Here is a 21416-nt window from a genome sequence, read left to right on the forward strand (position 1 = left end):
AAAAAGAGAAAAAAAAAGAAAAAAAAGGTTCCAGACTGTTAGCACGAGTCCCCTAGCCCTGATTGCCCAACCCCGGCTGCCAGCCTGGGCGGCCCCCATAGAGAAATACCGAAGACATGACACCAGCTGCCTACTTCACTTGACTGAAACGACCTGGAAGGAAATAATGCGGTTGAGAAAGGCAATAAGAAAAGAACATAGGGGAAAGAGAAGTGAGAGAGAGGCAGAGACACACAGACGGAGAAAAAGGGGTCTGTCGGAAGGAAGAGCCCAAACGGATGACAAAAACCTTACCCTCGCCCTGTAATGTCTGCAGGATCCCAGCGGCTCCCATTAAATTAAGCCAGACAAATGTTAAAGGTACCTATGAGAAAGAATACAGATAAATACACACACTGCACCACCTGAGCTCCATTTGTACAGCAAGCAGCCGAGCTGGCTTCTGGCAGAGCGGCCCCGAAAAATGGGAGCACCCAAGGGAGGGCACGCGGCCACGGCGGCTGATCCCAGCTCTGGTGGCTCATAAACCCAAGCAGCATTGGGGAAACATCTCCGGGGACAGGTGAGGGTAGATCAGCATCTTACTGATGGGGGGAACGCAGGATTACACGGTTGCTCAGGCTCTAATCCCAAAACGACAGCAGAACTGGTTCATTTCTGCCCCTTTTACAACGCCACGAAGACAACACATCCTGCTTACAGCCTGGAATCAAGGCCAGGCTCCACGCTCGTGAGTTTAGGATGAGAGGCAACGGCCTCATGTTGCACCAGGAGAGGATCAGGTTGAATATTAGGAACAATTTCTCCTCTGGATGAGCGGTGATGCATTGGCACGGACTGCGCGGGGAGTGGAGGAGGCACCGTCCCTAGAGGGGCTCAGGAACTGCGGAGATGTGGCACCCGGGGACATGGTTTATTGGGGATGGATCAACGGCTGGCTGATGATTCTGGAAACCTTTTCCAACCTTAATGACCCCATGAAGAATTTGGTAGCTTAGTGGTAGTAATGGCGATAGGAGGACGGTTGGACAAGATGACCTTGTAGGTCCTTTCCAACCTTGTGATTCCGAGATTCTATGATTCCATGAATTCCTGCCTTTGGCCAAGTGGTGCAGCCCAGGCTCTCACAACATTGAGGAAAAGCTTGGGAGTGTGGAGCCATCTCTTTTTGGAGCAGGCACGTGCCTTTAGGGCAGCGCTCCAATCCCCAGGTGAGCCCACGGGAAACTCCTTGGATTGGATTACGCATGACTCGGCCGTATGAAACAGCATCTACAGACACCACCCATCAGCATCCCACTACCTTCCATTTCTGGCTGGCATCACATTACAGACACAGATAAGAACAGAAATGTCAATCTTTTGTAAGGGGAAAAAAAAAAAAGACATCAATATGCAGCAACAAATAATGGAAAAACACGAGACCTCCTCTAGCAAGTGTGTTTTGGTGGGTTTCTTGTTTTTTGTTTTGATCTTATTTCCCAGAAGAGGACATTTCCCATTTGCCCTCCTTCTTTTTTAAAGCGGACATTAAAATGCTAACATGAAATTAATTACAAAGATGATCCTTATGAAACACCACGTATTCCAGGAAAAATATTCAGATTTCAAACACAAACACACACAGAGGAATTCCTGCTCTCTGTTCTGGACTGCCTTCACCAATTGTGAAAATCCTTTTCCCACCTGATATGTAAGACCAAACCAAGGGCTCAGAGGGGCATAAAGCAACACCATCTGACCTAAAGAATCATCTGCTGGTGTGATGGGTTGGAAAAGCTCTTACCCTCTGTGGGTCAAGCACATCATCCAACACCAGTGCATGAGCTCTACTCATCTTCACAACAGTGGTTGATGCCACCCAGGCAGCAGAATAATTTCAATCTCTTTGGTAAAGGGATGTTGGAAAGACACAGATTTTGCCTTGCTTAACTGTGTGTGTGCTTCATGCTTCTTCTATCTTTGCATTCACCCCAAAATGCTACTAAATACCAAGATGCTACAATACAAGGCAACGGGGCTCTTTGGCTTCCCCATGTCGTTTTGGGTTGTTTGCTTTTTATTTTTAAGTTATATTGTTGGAAAAAAAAACAAATGTCAAAGGCATTCCAAGGTTTTAAACTAAGCCCTCATGAAACAAAACCAGCCTATGTGGGATGGGACCAAGGGCAATGCAACCCTGGCACATCCACGTCACATCAGGCTGGGACTCCGATTGCACAAAAAAGCGAGAACATAAAAATTATGCTGGAAACAAACAGAATGGGAAGGCTTACGAGGAATCACCCAAAAAATGGGCTAGAGGTGAGACCAACGTCAAATGGTGTTTGGAGGTTGTGGGGTCTATGGTCGGTAGAGACAGAACCAAGGTGTGTTACTCCCTATACAAAACACAGACTTCACTGAATCCGCACTTTTAGAGCTTCTTCCCCTCAGGATAACGCCTCATTCCTGAGCGTGAACCTATCAGAATGGCAGGAAAAAGTCTAAAGGCTCTTTCAGCTTTCATGGGGCCTTTCCAGTGTTATTCTCTGGCACACTCCAACAGAAGACACAGCAGGCACCGATGTCAGACCAAAGGGATCCCAGATTGACTGAAAAGCAGAAGCCTTCATGATTACCCAGAACAAGACTTTGTCTTCACAAATACACCCAGCAAGCTTTGGGGATCAGAGGAGGAGAGTTATTTGACAATGCTACCAAACCTGAAAAATAACATTCAAGAGGGTCGTTATGATGCAAAGTCTTATTCTCTATCCGTTACGGCTGCCACCACGTGACTCCACTCAACCCCATCAACATCACATTAAAGAATTTGAAAATAAAACGTGTTTAACAGCTACAGGATACTGTGCAGAGCTGAGGTTTTGTTGAGTAACATTCAGCCTCGGCTCATTCATTGCAACATCAGCTTATTCTACAGCTTTCGGCATCTCAAGTTCCCATTTATTTTTTGTGGACTAAAACATGCGAATTTCCCATCTATGGTAGCAAGCAAAGAGAAATTTACCCTAAGTACTGTGAATTCTTGCTCCTTGCATGGACCACTGGCACTGCACTTGCTCATTCCCTGCAAATCTATCACGACCACACTCAGTGCAATTCGTTAATGGCAATTTGCTCGTTCCCAGCAGCTGGAATTCGACTCAGAACATGAAGCATAAGGTCCATGAGTGTTATTTCTGTTGCTGAGCAGCTGCTCTTCTCTGCAATACTGCACCCCAAAGGATTTCGTTTTGTCAAACTCTCTCCCCAGAGCAGCACAGAGGAATAGGTGGCAGCGAGCATTGGTTCTCATGTTAGCACTTGTGCTTAAGGCAGTGACAGAGATAGAGTTATTTTCAGAAAAGAAGAGTTACTTCTTCGAGATGTGTGTAAGAAGGAAAGGTGTTATGGGGAGCAGAGCTTTTTGTAAGAAAAAAATGTAATATAAATATATATATATATATATAAAATAAAGACAGTTTTCCACAGGAAATGTAGACATCCTGAGTCACTTCTGCCCCTGAATTCCAAGGATAGTTCCTCCACCTACTCAGAAATATTTCCAGAGTGATAATGTTGCTGAACAGCAACTCGGCATCAATGAATCATGTTCAAAATGTTCCTTCTCCCAACAAGAGCCTTGGAAGGTTTTTAGATTTTTTGCATTCTATTTGCTCTTGGGGCACTCACTACAATGCTGCTTCACAACTGGATGTGGCAAAATGTTTTTAAGAGAATGCAAGCACTTGAGATCCCAAAATTGCACGGGAAATGCTCTCCATACTCAAAGGGCTCAACCCTCCAACGTGTTTTGGACACACATCTGGGTTTGAATCCACACTAAATGCATGACTCAGTTAGGACACTTCTCTGGAGAAAGCATTACCCCAACATCCTGCTAACTAACGTGTTTTTTTTCCCAATCAGAAATAGAGAGGAGAGGATACATACAGCCACAATGAGGAAATCCAGCCAGCACCAGGCGTTGGTGAAGAACTTGACGAACCCATAGGCACACCATTTCAGCAACATCTCCAGGATGAAGATGTACGTGAAGACCTTGTCTGCGTACTCCAAGATGGTCCGGATGGTTTTCCTCTGCTCTATGTAAATATCCTCAAAAGCCTGGGGAATAACCAGGTACTCCTGTCATTTACTCCACGGGTCAACGTGGCAATTAATCCAGAAGCTCATTCAAACAATACTGAGATGAGCAGTAGGATGACATTCCCTACACATCTGCTCTAGTAGTTGCATCAACTATCTCAAATTACTACATTTCTACTCAAAATACGGCCAGAACCCAGACATCCACGCTCAGAATCTTCATTTTTGGTTCAAACTAAACAAACTCAACGAGAAAGACTTTCGTCCAGCACCTACCACAATGCAGATCTGTTGTTTGCCAAGTGAGAACCATCACAGTTTCCTTTTTCACCAAGTTCCCTACACAGTGCTCCCAAGCGAACGTCCCCCAGCTACAAATACTTCTGAATGCCACTTACCAGAGCTCCACTGCTCAGCAGGATCATGAAGATGATGAAAGTCTCAAACCAGTTATGCTCCACGATCAGAAAACACGTCTTCCTCAAGGTCCACCAAGACTTCCCCAGCCCCTCCTCAATATTGACCTGACAACACTTACAGCGCTGCATGCAACCTGGAAAGGGAATGATGCACAAGGAGGGGTGAGCCCCAAATTTTCTAATCTAAGACAGCCCTGCTTTGATAGGCAAGTTGGACTAGGTGCCTCCAGAGATTCCTCCAATCTAATTCATTCCACTTTATGGAGCTATATAATAGGAAAGACAATCCAGTTTTGTATCACAGAATCACAGAATCACAGAATTGTAGGGGTTGGAAGGGACCTCTAGAGATCATCGAGACCAACCCCCAAATTTTGTTGGGTAGGGGATGAGATATTGTAAGAACGTAACATTTTCAGTGCCTGGAATTGATTCGGATGCCCATGATATCAAGCGTGCTGAGATTCAGTTAAAACTCTGTGTGTTTTTGGGGTTTTTAGGATTACTTCCATCATTTCTGTACCTGGGAACCTGAATTAACAAGAATTCCTGAACAGGTTAAGCTAGTTATATTTGGTGAGAAATCCACGCACTTGACAGAACAGGAATGGAGAACTTGCCCACAGAATAACCTCGAGCCATTTACAATCTCTTTGCCATGGGAATAACTGTAATGAATTGGCTGCTGAAAGACACTGAGGCCAGTGACAGAGAGGGGAGGAAAAAAAAGAAAACAAAACCAGAAGCAGATTCTGAAGCTTCTGCTTCTAAATACTCAACACATTAATTGTGCAAAAGATCAGCTTTCCCTACCTGTAAGTCAGCTAGATCTCAGCAATGGCAGCTACATCTCTGAGGCCTCCACCCTGCAAATGCTTCCTGACTACTTCAGCTGTGATGGAGGGCCCAAGAAGGCTCTCAAAAGAAGCTAAAACTCAACCCCAGACCTAAGCTGAAGGTAAGCTTACAGCAGATAAGGGTCCCAGTAACAGCTCAGAGGATCCATTTAACTCAACGTACCCTCGGTGAAGCACGCATCCGGGTCCAGATACTCTTCTGGTGCCTCCACGGGGACTTCTTCCACTTCAGGCTTTATATCAATGGTGCTGCCTTCGGAGGAGCTGGTATCATCCAGTTTCTTGAACACAAAATAAAACCCATTCCAACCTATAATTAGCTCCCACCAAACACCGAAGCTCGTGGTGACTCAGCAAGTCATTCGCTGCATTTACTGTAGAGAAAGCTGTTTCCTCACTTGACCTCATTAAGACCGTGACCCAGCTTACATCTCACGTCAATAGGACGGACAGACACCTCATTCCATTGGTCCCTTTAATCACATACCCAAATGCAGTAAGTAAATACACAAGTACGCATAGTTCTCCATAAAGCAACCAGCACAAGAAGCTTCTGTCTTGGGTGCAAGACAACATCATAATGCAAACAGAAGTCTGGTGCTGGAACTATCTAGTTCTCCTTCCCAACATGCTTCCAGGTGCTCAGACGTCAAAATGACAAGAATGGATAATTAGCATTTCCACATACCTCTTTGCTGCCATCAGGATCCGTATCGCTGCTGAAATCTTCTGTGTTGAGATTTTCAAAATCTGATTCCCCGACAGCAATAGGCACCCGGACGGTGAGGTTGGGGTTGTTGATGAAGGACATGTGGTCTTCATCGATGATGTATTTCTCCACACTGCTCCCAATTCCGCTGGTCGTGCCGTTGCCATTCTTCTGGTAATCGATGTCTCTGTGGATATCGGCCCCTGTGTGGTTGGCAATGCAGTTCACCTTCTTGTCATACAGCTCGTCCAAAGGCTTGACCTCATCTGCCTCTCTCTGCTTGAAGTGAGCCTGCATGAATTCACGCACTTTCGCCTTGATCCAGGCAATGCCCTTCTTGATGCGAATCACGGAGATCTGCAGGTTGTTCATCTCCCCATCGTCATCCGTTGCTGCCAGGTTGTCTGCGCTGAAGGAGCTCAGCAGCAAAGCCAGGAACAGGTTCAGCACCTGAAGGAGAAGAGGTCACACTTGGCAGAGCCTACACACGAGGGCAAGATTTCCACCTTGGGCCCATCTAAAGCTCAAAGGAAATGTGCCACACTGGGGCATTTTGAGGGATCGCTCCCAGATTTATTTCCTTGCCCACGTCTACTGCTAGTCCCAGGGCACATTTTAAATCCCTTTAGTGAGAAACAAGTCCTTTCAGATAAGGCTCAAACTCTACTCGTAAGATATACAACCGTTCACTCTGCTTCAATCTTGCTTATGTTTTCCTCCATAGATTTTTCTTCACAAAATGCAAGTCTGGAGAGAAACATCCTGATCCAGTCTGAGCTCCCACATGACAGCCTGTGCCACTTCAACAGCCCCTTCCTGCACACAGTAACTGCAGGATTGAACTAGCAGATTTTAGAAGAAACCTCCAGCCTTATTTTAGCACTTCAGGACCTTCCTCTCCTGGAATTTGAGAAGTTTTTACTGCAAACTGCTTGGATGCTGCTTCATACTACATGTTGGGCTACAGCTTGATACATCCTCACTAGATAAAGAGGAGGGGAAGTGGGGGCAACTGGCTAAGGCCAAACAAAGCACAGCCTTAATATTTTACTACCAAAGTCAACAGGACTGTTCATCCATCAAAGGCCATGAAGGACCCCAACCAAACTGGAAGAGATACCCTAGACCTGTGGTTCTATCCTTGTCCTGAGGTATTCCCATGCTCTACCCCACCCAGAAGGAAATGATAAAGCCCATCAGTAACCATTTACTGACCACTAAATTTCCGATGACCATGACCATCATGAAGACAATCAAGCACATGGCCTGTCCTGCCACCTCCATACAATCCCACATGGTCTCAATCCATTCCCCACACAACACACGGAAGACAATAAGGAAGGAGTGGAAGAAATCGTGCATGTGCCAGCGGGGCAGCTCACAATCCGGATTGATCTTGCAGACACACTCCTTGTAGCTTTTGCCAAAGAGCTGCATGCCCACCACCGCAAAGATGAAGACGATGATGGCCAACACCAAGGTCAAGTTGCCCAAAGCACCCACTGAGTTACCGATGATTTTTATCAGCATGTTCAGAGTGGGCCAGGACTTGGCCAGTTTGAAGACTCTCAGCTACAAAAAAAACCCAAACAACAACAACAAACAAAAACAAAAACAAAAAACAGAAAAACAACAGTTAATTTCATCTTTTTTTTAAAAAAGGGCACAATCAGGCAGAACTTCATCAACCAGAGCCATCAAGAATTTTATGCAGCCATGACCTCCTGCTCTTGCTGCTGAAATCATTGGCAGTAGAGATTGCTTAAGAACTCTGTCAATTCAATTTTGTGTATTCTGTACTTAGATATTCCTCCACATACTGATCTCCATTAGCAAAGGAAAAGCTACACATACTGCCTAGCAAATTTGACTTGTTAAATTATCTCAAGAGACCACAGAAAATGAAAGGTGTGTTCTAATGAGGTCAAACAACATCCGTATTAAGTACTCTGAACCAAGACACTACCAAGTCACCCCTCGCTGCGTCAGATTTCATACAACATAACAGCACTGTGAAGAAAAAGAGATCAAGAAAATAATACAACTCCACCCACTGTCCTCCCCAAAAGCAGAAAAAACGGAGTTTGGAGGGGAATATTCCTTTTCTTTAGATAAGACAGTAACATTCATAAAGGACTGGAAGATGAATACCAATCGGAAAGATCGCAGCACAGAAAGCCCTTCCACATTCGCCAGACTCAGCTCCATTAAACTGAGGGAGACGATGAATCCATCAAAGATGTTCCAGCCTTCCTGGAAATAATAGTAGGGATCCATGGCGATGAGCTTCAGGAACATTTCTGCTGTGAAAATTCCCGTGAAAACCTGGGGTGATGGGAGAGAGACAGAGAAAAGAACGGGCACAGATTCACATCTGTCCGTTTTGTGATCTTCAGTCTCCGGGATGAACCTTCAATTCATCGTGACAGTTCAAACACGGTGAATTCAACGCCGTGTGCTTGTCCCCAGTTCTCAGCTTCACTAGCACAAATCTCACTGACCTACTCATGCATACCAGAGATTTACGGATGGATTTTTAAGTAGTACTACATTTTGTCCAGAAAGCTGCACCCAACATCTCCAAGCTGCCACAGACCGCAGCTTCAGGTTGGAGCGGGGAGGTTGAGGTTGGGTATTAGGAAACATTTCTTCTCCAAAAGAGTGGAGATGCGGTGGCACAGCTGTCCAGGGTGGAGTCACCATCCCTAGAGGGGGTCAAGAGCTGCGGAGATGTGGCACTGAGGGATGTGGTTATGGGCATGGTGGGGTGGGTTGGGGTTGGTCTTGGTGACCTGAGTGGCCTTTTCCAACCTCAGTGATTCTATGAATATTTACCAACGCTATCTTACCAGATTTCCCACAGACAGCACGTGTTCAAACTCTGGGGTCATAGGATGATGCTCCATGGCCATGAACAGAGTGTTGAGCACAATGCAGATGGTGATGGCCAGGTCAACAAAGGGATCCATGACAATCAAGTTCACTATCTCCTTCAGCTTGATCCAGTAGGGGTGGCATTCCCAGATCAAGAACGTGTTGGCAAATTTGTACCAGCATGGGGGACACTTCCTCTGGGACTCCTCCAGCTCTACAGTCACAAAAGAAAACAGCAACAGAGTTCAGTCTTCCCTTCTATCACTGCTGGGTCTGCCTGGCTCTCAGAATGGCTAAAATGCTCCCAGCCTGGACGTCTTGATCCTCTCCCCTGTCTCTCTGCTTGCACTATGACTTAACTTTCTTGCAGCAAAGTTACATTTTGCCTTCTCTTCTGCAATACCCAAAACCAAAGAAATAAATCCAGGCTGTGTGGTGATGGCTTAATACAAAGAGTTACCAAGCAATGGAGTTGATGACCATGGCCAGTAACACAGACCGCCAGGACGAGCTCTAATTGTTTTAAATGAAAGGATATATTTAACTCAGAACTGACCAAGGTAAAATGGCTTAAACAAAAGCTGCAGATTCTAAGCTGCCTTTGGTGCCAGTTTTTAAATAACTTGAAGTTAAATTAATTCTGTGTTGAACGCAGGCATGATCTAAAAGAGGAAATGCATGACATCATGCTGCAAAGGATTCTGAGCAGAAATAACCTGATTAAGACATAACACATTCATGTACAGAAACCAAGCATAAGGCTGCGTCCATCTTTTAAACTGGCTTATTTCAAGTGCTGAGAAAGAAAATAAATCAGGAGCTTTCCCCCATCGTTCTTTGACTTTGGTGATGGTTTTATTGAGGCTGTACAGCTGTTCTCACTGAAGTTCTGTTTTTTTTTATGGGGAGGGAAAAGACCACTACTCCCTTTCTCATTGGTTCTCTGGTTGCCTAGTGTTGAGTTGCCTTGGAATTTCTGAAGTTAAAAAAGAGGACCGTAGCACTGGAGCCTGTAGGCGTATGCGCAGGAGGAAAGCAGCAGAAGAGCCTTGCTCTGTTTCTAAGTATATTTAGTTTTCATACAGTTTTATTGCAGGAGACAGCAGGAATTTGAGATCATCAACCTCATATGGCTGCTGCTCACCAGTTCTTGCTGGCTCTTCTATAACGTATTTGGAAATTGCATCTCTATGCACTGTGTACTTCAGAACTTGCATCGTGCAGAAGCCCCTTTCTCCTTTCACAGCTGTTGCACTGGAGATCTTACTGCAGCTCAAACCTTTTCTCCCCAAGGCTGTAAGCAAAGGAGGGTCCCTCCAGCCCTCGGGAGATGGCAGAGCACCCATACCATTATCTTACTCCTATAACTGTGTATTCATTATTGTGAAATTACAACTCTTTGTTGTCTTTGCCTCCACACCTACGTGGTTTATATTTAAAACCAAGCAAAATAAAGTCTCATAAATGCTTTTGTATTAATGTTGGCTTGAAAGAAGCAGATGTGGGTAAAAACAATGCGTTAATATTTTCAGTGTGCAGTATAGCTCTAAAAGTCCCAGCCCTGACCTGAGTCTAGTATTCCTATATTCCCTAGTCCAAGGAAGGCCAACATTAGCAAGCAGCTATCGCTCTAGTCATACCAGCCACCCCAAAACCATCTCACAACGTCCAGCATCACCATTCAGCATCCCCTTGGGCAAACGGGGCAATGTGTGTCCAGCCCTGCTCAGCACAAGGAATCCAGATGTGGACCCTCACAGCAGAGCGAGGCACGTACACAACCGCCTGGTGGATGGGTCCTCTGCCTTCCTAAAACACACCACGAGAGGGCAATCGATCCATGCACACTCATAAAACCCAAAAGCAAACCTCCAAACCATTCCTACCTTCAACGAGGGTGTTGGTCAAGCCAGTCATCACGCTGTTGGTACGATCCTTCCTTCCATAGGAGACGTTCACCTGATCCATCGAGACCAAGAGAGACCCACCAGGTTTCTTCTTAATTTCAATTTCAGTTGTACCCTGCAACATTCATATGCACATTAATACGAGCTTTTCATCTTCCTGGTGTTTTGCGTGCTACAAGCCTAGGAATACGCAAGGCATAGCCGAAGAGAGAAAAGAGAAAAACAACAAGCATCTTAATTCTTGCTAGACTTTCCACTTTCCTCCAGGCTGTACAGGGAAGCAGTGGATGCCACATCCCTGGATGTGCTGAAGGCCAGGTTGTACGGGGCCCTGGGACACCTGATCTAGCACGTGGCAACCTTGGCCATGGCAAGGGAGTTGGGACTGGGTATCTCCGATATCCCTTCCGACCCAACCATCCTATGGCTCTGTGATCTTTGATGTCCCTTCCAACCCAGCCATCCTATGGTTCTACAGTCTCTGAGGTCTCTTCCAACTCAACCCATTCTACAGCGAAGACGATGATATTACAGAAGTGGTCAATTCAAAACTCAAGCCCTCGTTTTCTGCTCAAACCATTGCTTTGCAGCTTCAGGCAAAGGGAGGATTATATCCTAAGAATCATTTCTAATGAACCCTGCTACATTGCAAAGCAGTTTCTACTCTACTACTAACAGCAGGCAGGCAATGATTCCTAACGAGCCCATGCCTCATCCTGTCTGGTCAGTGAGAATTCAATCCCAGCTTCGTTAGAGGCAACGGTTACAGTTTACCACTGGAGTATTTCATAGTATTGACATTCATTTCAAAATCTGCACCTGAAAACAGCAATAAAAGCAGTTCTTGGATTGCCAAGTAAAACTTCCTCCTTTATGCATGCATCATGCAGGTTACGACTCCTACCACGGCTCATGCTGTGTTAAAAAGATAATTAAATACTGAAGCAAAATATTGTATTAACATGCTAATAGGGGAAGAAAAATAAAAGTGGTAGCAACCGATGCTTAACGTAACTCATTAGGGTCAATTAGGTTGCAAGAATTGAAACAGTTTTTAAAAATTGCTTGGAATTTATAGGCGTGGTAACCAGACTTTGCTCAGAAATGATTTTTGATCTCCAGATTCTCATTAGCCCTCCCTTCTGAGCTATGATTTTGGAGCTGTGTTTCTCTCCTGAGTTCCTGATGCACTTAGAAGGCTACTCAATACCAATTTGACCAACTAATTAAGGAAAAACCAAAATCCAGGAAAATTCAAAAATTAAAATTAAAGAAATTTCTTGTTAATAGCTTTCCTTGGAAAATCAAGCCCTTCAAAATGTAACAGCTCTGAAACAAGTAGAATCCCTCAGGTATTTCCCTCGACATACTTTAAGGGTCTGCACTGAGAAAGACCTGCAGTTGGATCTGGGTTCAAACAGCCTGCAGACTGTTGGAAACACTCAGGATTTCTGTATTTCCTTGTACAAACAAAAAGTCAACTTCCCGTCCCTGGAGGTGTTCAAGGCCAGGTAGGATCGGGCCCTGGGCAACCTGTCCTAGTGCCTGGTTTAGTGGTTGGAAACCCTGCCTGTGGAAGGGAGTTGGAACTGAATGTTCTTTAAGGTCTCTTCCAACCCAACCCCTTCCATGCTTCCATGATCTTTGAGGTCCCTTCCAACCCAACCCATTCTATAGTAAGACAACTTCCTTGTTGGTATTCCAAGGTACAGCCATTTCCTCTGAAGATTCAAAGAGACCTCTTAGTGAGGGCTAAATGGCTGTCTCAACTTCCCTTTAAGCTCCCAGGTTTATCTTACAGTAGAGAGCATTTGCAAGAAGTTTTAGTTGGCCCCCTTTCCCCAGCGCTGCAAAAAGCTCCATGAGAAGCACCCTGACGTCCTGAGGGTTATTACATTCCAAACCCTTTTTTTGGAAGACGGGAGGAAGGCGGTGGGCACTTCCAACCCAACCATCCTATGGCTCTGTGATCAACCCAAACTAGGCTATGGTTCCATCGTTCTATGATTGTGAAGGCCCCTTCCAACACAAACCATGCTGTGATGTTATGATAAGAGCTGTTACGATAAGTCTGATTAAGGGAAGAACGGGGAAAGCCGAAGCGTGGGGATTGGAACCCAAAACAGACACCGGCCTCTGCAGTCAGACAAACCAACACTCATCGGGATGCCCAGACAGCTTGGAGGGCGGCGTACGGGGAAGTAGAGGAGTACGACAAGGCCGCCATGCCTACGCTAGCTACACATCAGCCTCCTTACGCTGTCATCGTGAGCTGCCTTATCTATTTTCACCTCAGGCAGAAGGCGCCCGCCGGGCATGCTGGAAGGCGGGCCGCCGATGAGGGACACGACGCCGTTGCAATCCACCGTGCTGTTCCTCTTGATGTTGCGGCGGAGGTTGGGGAATATCCGCGAGGAGCGGCTGCCCTGGCTGTAGCCGCTGTATCCGCTGTAGCTGCTCCGTCGGTCGCGGCCGCGGATGGGGATGAAGAGGGAATCCCTGCGGCCTTCGCTCTCCTCCACCGTGCTGTGTTCGTCGTCGGCGAATTCGTTTTCCGAGCCCGGGTCGCGGAATCGGCCCTTGTAGCTGAAGATGCTGCTCTTGCTGTTGTGTCGGGAGAGGAAAGGGGAGCCCGGGATGCTGAGGAGAGACTGGGAAGAGGGAATGGAGGGCAGTGGGGTGAGTGGCATGGACACAAAGCACCCTGGTGACCTTCTAGTACTTGCAACCGAGATGGAGGGCGACTTTGTACGTGGTTTGATAGTGATAGCACAAGGGGGAATGGCTGTAAGGTAAAAGAGGGGAGACTGAGGTGAGATATGAGGAGGAAGTTCATTGCTCAGAGCGCAGCGAGGCCCCAGCACTGCTGCCCAAAGGAGTGTGGGTGCCCCATCTCTGGAGGTGCTCACAGCCATGGGTGGGAACCTGGATGGCTGATGGGGGCAGGGAGTGCCCAGGGCAGCAGGTGGGGCTGGGGGGCATTGATGGCACTTCCAACCCAACCATCCTATGGCTCTTTAAGGTCCCCATCAACCCAAACTATGCTATGATTCCATCGTTCTATGATTGTGAAGGCCCCTTCCAACACAAACCAAGCTGTGACGTTATGATAAGAGCTGTGAATGCAGTTTTGCTCCTCTCCAGGTCCAACCACCACCACTCAGAGCATGTTGTTCACTCTTGGCTGAGCTACACTGGTGAAGAAGTTTGATCTGGGTAGAACCAATAATCTCAGCAGCAATTCATGGAAGGGCTGCAAACCTGGGCAGTGAGTGACATCCTGATCCCCTGCACATGTCAATATAGGGGGCAGATCCTTCTGATGTTCTAATCAGGATTAAACAGAGTATGATCCTGACTACAAATAAGCATAAACACTAAGGAAGGAAGTGAATACTACCTGGTTCATGATGGAAAACTTTCTTCCTATCCTGTTATCTGGCAGCCTGAAGGCTTTTCTCCTCATGCCATCCTCCGATTCTGACTTGAACACCTTCTCATTGTCGCCCTTCTCCTCTCCTTCCGACAGCTCTTTGTCCTTCCGCTTCTTCCTCCGGTTACGGCGCTCCTTGGCACTCTTGGAACTCAGTTTAGAGATCTCCGATGAGCTCCGAGACATCCTTCCTCCACCATCATCTTCCACAGCATCCTCAGAGACCGTCCCTGCCGAAGTGACCATGGCAGCAGCCTGAAGGAGAACAGAGAAATAAATCAGAGCTTCTCAATGAACAACACTCCATTTGCTGCTTTAAGAAAGAGTGCCAGAAAGCCAACCTTGGCATTGCTGCATTGCTTATTATACGTCCCTGCGACAACAGGGAAATAGATAATTAAAAAAATGCAAACGAATAAAGAATTGACAATCAAAACACTCACCTGTGCCTCCTCCTGCTGCTTTTTCAATTGTTCTAACATGGCCTTAAATTCGGCCTCTTTCTGCTCTGCCTCCTCCAATGTGGCCTGGTTCTGCTCTTCGTAAGCCATGGCCACCACAGCCAGAATCAGGTTGACCAGGTAGAACGAGCCCACGAAGATCACCAGGACAAAGAAGATCATGTAGGTTTTTCCTGCTGCTCGTAAGGTCTGGAAGGAAAGAGAATGGTAGAGGGAAGAGGAAAGGAGATGGGAATGCCATTTCCAGAGCAATGCACGTATGTGAGCCAATCCAAAGTCTCTTGGCCTGAATGTTCCTAAGTAAATTATAGTATTTTCTGAATATATTTAAGATATCAGTGGTGCTGAATATCAAAAATCTCAGTGCCTCCACTGCAAAGCACAAAGACCCTGCATGTTCAAAGCCATAAACACAGAAGGCGACATCCCTCTTCTGAAGGGATCATCCAACGCACGCAAACTGAAGTTGGGTGTACAAAGCAAAACTCAAAGCCTAAACTCCTTCAAAAGAAAGCAAAATGAAATTAAAGCAAACAAACAACATTTCAGCAAAGTTCCGAGGAAAAACTCAAATAAAGCTTGACACTTTCTCCCTTGTCTTTTCCCCTGGTTCTCATGCTGCGTAACACCGAAGCAAAGCGTTCACTTACTAATTGATACAAGTTTTCCCAAAAGTCCTGAGTCATAAGGCGAAACAGAGCCAGGAAAGCCCAGCTGAAAGTGTCAAAGCTCGTGTAACCGTAGTTTGGGTTCCGTCCTGCTTTCATGCACGTGTAACCCTCTGGACATTGACTGCGGAGAAGAGGGAAGAGATTTCAGGGCACCGATGCAGCAAAAGGGGCATGGTAAATCCATCACATGCATGTTAGCACTGAGAACCAACTGAAGGCAATGGCAGGTGGAAAGTTTCTGTTTCTGAGCCTCCATCCCTTATTTCTTTGATTGGACACAGAAGGAAATAATGCCACCAGACATCATCATTAGGCGTCCCAACCCCCGGAGATGTCACGAGAAATGCCAGCTCACATCACATCGGTGCGACAGACAGCAACAATGGCTTCATAATTAGATTAAGGGATGTGAAACATTTACAGTTCACGTTTGAAATAACAGCAGAACCAACAAAGCAAAGCAACAGGAAACATTCCAAAGGTTTTGTCATCATTAGCAAACATCAGTGGTAATTAGTCATTCCTCTTAATAAAGCTCAACCACTCACCCTGCATCGGAGCTGTTACCACAGAGCAAAGGATCAGGGGCACCAGGAATTATGTAAAAATTTGCTGAAGGAGATGAAAAAGAGAAGATTACATGCCCACACATATGGAAGTAGAGGATCTAACACACTACAGCACGATAAAAACCTCAACTGGAGTGTTGTCTGCCAGAGTGTTGGTAAGGTTATCAATCTCCCTCCTTAGTACAGGCACGGGGATGCTGCAAAGCACAGATGGGTGCCAGCAGCTCCAGAGCTGAGCAGAACCAAAGGAAGGAACTGACTCTCAGCCCGGGGGTCAGCTGAAGCACTTGAATAAAGTCAGGTGTATAGCAGTGGAGAAACACCCACAAAAGGGGTTTCGTTGCATAAAGTTGGCAGACCGCATCATAGCCAGGTCAGAAATTCTGGGCAGCAGCATTAAGTGAAACAGGAAGGTTTCAGGGAGCATCACTGCAGAAATACCTACACATATTGTTGGTGTATTCCTCCCAGTCAAAGCCCCGGGAGCCGTTATCCAGGAACGTCTCGTTGACGTTAATTGGCCATATCACACACTTGTTCCTCAAATTGCCCATAAACAGCTGCAGCCCAATCAGAGCAAAGACACTGAGACAAAACACCGTCAGGATCATCACATCCGACAGCTTCTTCACCGACTGGATCAGGGCACCCACAATGGTCTTCAGGCCTGTGGAGAGGAGAGCAAGACTGGAAATCACTCCTGGAGAACACAGAGTCATTGAAAAACCAAATATATACAGTACCTTATCATGGCTATGGGGTGGCAAAATAACACCGCCATAAAGGGGTTGGGTTTCAGGAACCCAACGTTGCTCCAGAGCATCCTTGCATTTAGGATTTTCAGTACACGTGAGGGATGACCCATCCCCGTGCCAGCTGTGGGATCACCAGTTTACGGGGTGAAGCAGCAATATGAGATCAAGAAATAGGGAGATCAGCCCTAAGAGTATCTGAGGTTTGCTGGATGGGATGAGGATTGTGCTCTGGGGTCATTGTGTTGGAGGTTGGGTTTGTCTGAACACAGAAATCAAAGGGGTTTTGTTACAGCTGGGGCAGGGCTGCACTCAGTGCTGGCTCTGATATCAAAGCTCTTAGGGTCATTAAGCAAGGCTCGATGATAAAAGCCAAGAGGACAAAATCCCATTCGTTTCCTAAACTGTCTGGTCTGGAAAAGGAACCATACGTGACTCTCTGGTTGTGTTACTGGAGTAAAATGCAGCATTCAGATTTAAGCAAGGATTTGGGACGCAGGAACACTGCCCATTAATTAACATTTCTGACATCAAGTAGGGTCAACTGGAGTCTGTAAATGAGTGGAGAAGCAGGATGGAGAGAGGGAGGAGGAAAATGACAAACTTTTCCCAGATTTTTACGCAAAGCTTGAGGAGCAATTCCCCTTTTCCCCATTTCTTGGCAATTCCTAAGGCAACCACCCACTTCACAAAGCTCAGCAGTTGTATTTAACAAACTGCCTCTGTGCACAAAGTCATTAAGTGCTTCAGGAATGCTCCTACTTAGGGCAGCAATAAAATACACGAAAAAGGAACAATTCAAATCAAAGTCAGCTGGAAATGCTGAAATGCAGAACAGAGATCAGAGAGGAGATGCTGCCCCAGGTCAAGCACTGCCCATTGCTTAAAAACCATTTTAAAGTCTTTTTTCTTGTCCCACACCAATAACACATACTCAGAATTAGTTCCTCCTGTACTTTAATTCATTCTCTGAAAAGGCACTTATTTAAAAGTTGTGTGTTCTACACTGTGCTCTCTTTACCCAAATTTGGCCCATTTTTACGTTCCCAAAGCATCCACTCTATCCATGCCCCAACACCTCTGCCCTACCCCATCTCCCAGTGCTTTCATGTTTGTATCAGTGATGCTAGCACTAAAGGAGACGTTATTCTTCTGGAGAATTTAAAGACTCAATCAGCAGAAGTACTTTCAAGTTCAAGAAATCATTTCAGTCTTATTTCAATACTTAGTTTTGGTGAAGGAGCCAAAATATCCTGGTAATCAATGGGCTGCATAACGACCCAGCTCAGAAATAAAAGTAGAGTGTAGAGTAAAATAGAAAAAAAAAAAGGGTAAAAAAAAAGCAGATCCATTAGTACAGGGCTAGGGTTAAGGTCTCTGTCTGAGGCCACACTGAGCATCCTGCAATAAACCTTGGACAAGAAACCTCTATACCAACAGAGGTTTGGATCCATATCAGGAACAGAAAGAGTCTAAAGTAAGTAAAAAGGGATTTTTTATGGCGGAATAATTTTTTAACAGTGTCTTTTGTTTCCGTCAGAACTTTTAAGTCAATGCCAAAGCCCGACTCGAACACCAAGCAGGCTGTTTGCTGTTAGTTCTGGCAGACAGATGCCCATTACAACATTGTTTGCATGCTCATCCCATCGCCCCACTGCTCTGCCCTGCACATGCAGCTACTTCCCCAACAGTTGTGTTTCTGTTTTGCACGGTGCTCTCTCACTGTGGCTTTGAGCCTCGTTTTGGGTGTGATTTCATGTGGGATGTGTCAGGCTGACAGCTGATGGCACTGGAAAAATAAGTCAGCAATAACCCAAGTGCCAATAATAAACCACCATGGGTTGATGTGGTCTAAGGAGCTGTAACGTGGATGCAGTGTTTTGACGTTTCTGTGTTTCCACACACAGCCTCCACCTGCTTTCATCCAGTGGCATGTAATGTCCTGGTGGGGTTTCCCACTTTTATCTCGTCCATAAGACACCACGAGGATGATTCCAATTATTGATGGAAGACAATTAGCACTTCTCATGACAATAAGATCACTTCCTCATTGGGCACAACGTTAAAAATCTTTTCCTTTACAGAGTGAAGCAGAAAGGGAACCCCTTTATGTCGAATATATTCACCTCTGCTCTTGGACTTGATAAACCTAATTGCATATTAAGTAACCAGAAAGGTTAATTACACAAATGCTTCACATTCCTCATATATTGCCAGTCATAAAACCAAAATAGGAGCAAGGTTTGTGCTTTGGGTCCATGCTGCAGAACCACAACTGGGGCGACTCTATCCCAGAGCCTAACGCACACAACCAATCCAAGTTTGGCCAACAGTGAGTCCTGGCCATGGATAAATGCAGAGCACCCAATGCTCAGCCAGGAGTCCCTCAGCTGGGTGCAGGAAAAGTGTGCAATGAACTGAGAGCTTGGATCCCTTCATCCTTTGCTGCCACTTGAAATAATGGGAAAATCCCATTGGTTTTGAGCAGCATGGAAGGAACGATACAAAATTGTTCTACTCCTTCCCATAGAAAGGCAAGGCATGCTGCTGCACATATAGCAACCAGCTCATAAAAGCTGCATCACCTTCATTTTTCTACGATTACAAAAGCAAAACACAGACGAAATTTATTCCAACAATGATGCTTCTGTTCAAGCAATGCAGTCAATACCTGTGGCAGCTGATAGAACCGCAGCTGCACTCCAGGTCTGCCCAGTGCACTGCTAACAGCAATTACCAAAATACCTTTTGCTCTCTGTGTCTGCACTGCCAGACACTAAGGGAAGGAAGAACATTATTCTGGCATTCTCTCATTCAGTGCAAGGAAAGCGGGTGCCACTTGAGACCATCATGCACAACAGCCACGTACATCTGATGGGTTTAGCAGTCTGGAATGGGGACAAAGTGATGGGTCCCTACAAATCCATAGCTCATTTTCTGGTAAATGTATATGAGAGCGTACCCTGAGTAAGGAAAATATCCATCGTCAGTTAATGCATCAGGAGAATAACATGAAGAAATAGAACAGCAAAACATATCAAGTGGTTCCTGAGGGTGAGACAAGTCAAGCACCCAAAAGCTGGAAAAAATCACAGCTGCTTCAGTGAATTGAGTCTTAAGCTTGACCTTAAAATGAGGGATGCTCCTGAGGAGCCACCTCTGCACAAGGTTCTGCACGTGTCCCCAGTGCTTCCTGTACGGGGCTGGGAGAGGTTCTCACTTCTGATCATACTCTCAGTCCCTGATGCTCCATGCTCTCCTGCAGCAAAGGGCAGCGCTCATTCTTTGGCACCCAAAGTCCACAAGCATCCCTGTAAGGGACAGCCCTGCTCTGGGGGTGCCATGCAAAATGGGCAATGTTGGGAATTAGGACCTGGGCTTCATGAAAGCTCACACAGCAGTTTGGGCCACAGGGTAGCCCGGAGTAGGAGAGAGCAGCAACTCATTCCAAACTCATCCTTGACTCGTTCTGGACTCTACTTTCAGTCTGGCTTTCATTTCAGAGATTGGAGAGCCACACGTGTACACAGGGACAGAGACGTATGGAACATCAGGCTGCTCATCCAATGGCCCAGGAGCCTCAATTTCCAACCATCCCATCCATACAGACTGCAAACCCATCAAAGATACCCCAGTGCCACTTCTGAGAAATAAGCAATGCAGGACAAGGGGGGGATTATCAAAGAGATACAGCAAGACCAGCCTTTAATGCTTAATGGTTCTCACCTGGAATTACAGAGATAGTTTTCAAAGCTCGGAGAACTCTGAAAGTTCTCAATGCTGAGACATTCCCCAGGTCCACAAACTCTGTGACATATCTGCAATGAGGGAGGTCACACACAAAAAACACAATGACAATACACACGCCAAAAAAAAAAACAAAAAAACAACCAAAAACAAACGAAAAAAAAAAACAACCACTACAGACAGAGCAATACATCACTCACAGGGGCCCTGTACCCAACAGCTAACACCAACCGCAGGACGCCTTACCTGGAATTACAGAAATAGTTTTCAAAGCTCTCAGAACCCTGAAAGTGCGCAGAGCTGAAACATTGCCTAGGTTTACAAACTCTGTTATATACCTGCAGAATTAAACCAGAGTTAATGGCACCGTTGGGGTCACCCTGCAACACAGCTGGCTGTTTGTAGGAAACAGCTCGTCATTTAAAACCCTTCAGAATCCGCGTTTAAAAGGAGAGTGAGAACTCTAAAGGGAAAATTCAGTTTAAGACTCTTCAGATTGGGCCAGCTGCATGGATGGACATTGAATTCTTGTCCACAGAGGGCATGAAAATGGGAGGCCAACCCTACAAAAAAAGGGAACGTAGAATTCTTGGGCCAACTGCATGGATGGACATTGCATTGACTACAGAGGGCATGACAATGGGAGGCCAACCCTACGAAAGAAGGGAACGTAGAATTCTTGGGCCAGCTGCATGGATGGAAATTGCATTCTTGACTACATGGGACATGAAAATCTGAGGCTAACCCTGCAGAAGAAGGGAAATGCAGCCCCACGGCCAAATATGCCAGGAGTCTTGGTGGCATCGCCTCTGTTCAGTGGGTTCAGGGATATCTGCTTTGCTTTCCTCTGAGTCTCAACAAAGCATCACCACCTTCTGCTTTGCTTGCTCCATTCTAATCCGCTTGGCTTTACCTGCGAGCCACA

General features: G+C 45.9%; 1 protein-coding gene across 1 annotated transcript in view; it reads right to left on the minus strand.

Annotated features, from left to right (window-relative positions):
* SCN8A (sodium voltage-gated channel alpha subunit 8) overlaps positions 1–21416 on the minus strand; it is a 50964-nt gene that overhangs the window by 9315 nt on the left and 20233 nt on the right. The window contains 15 exon segments of the mRNA XM_010720527.3: positions 3937–4110; positions 4491–4645; positions 5532–5649; positions 6057–6527; positions 7293–7649; positions 8229–8402; positions 8927–9165; positions 10838–10973; positions 13150–13509; positions 14259–14546; positions 14735–14941; positions 15403–15544; positions 15972–16035; positions 16438–16659; positions 20471–20562. Coding sequence (XP_010718829.2) covers positions 3937–4110; positions 4491–4645; positions 5532–5649; positions 6057–6527; positions 7293–7649; positions 8229–8402; positions 8927–9165; positions 10838–10973; positions 13150–13509; positions 14259–14546; positions 14735–14941; positions 15403–15544; positions 15972–16035; positions 16438–16659; positions 20471–20562 — 3199 coding nt within the window.

Source organism: Meleagris gallopavo, chromosome 17 (assembly GCF_000146605.3).
Source record: "Meleagris gallopavo isolate NT-WF06-2002-E0010 breed Aviagen turkey brand Nicholas breeding stock chromosome 17, Turkey_5.1, whole genome shotgun sequence".
NCBI classification, from domain to species: domain Eukaryota; kingdom Metazoa; phylum Chordata; class Aves; order Galliformes; family Phasianidae; genus Meleagris; species Meleagris gallopavo.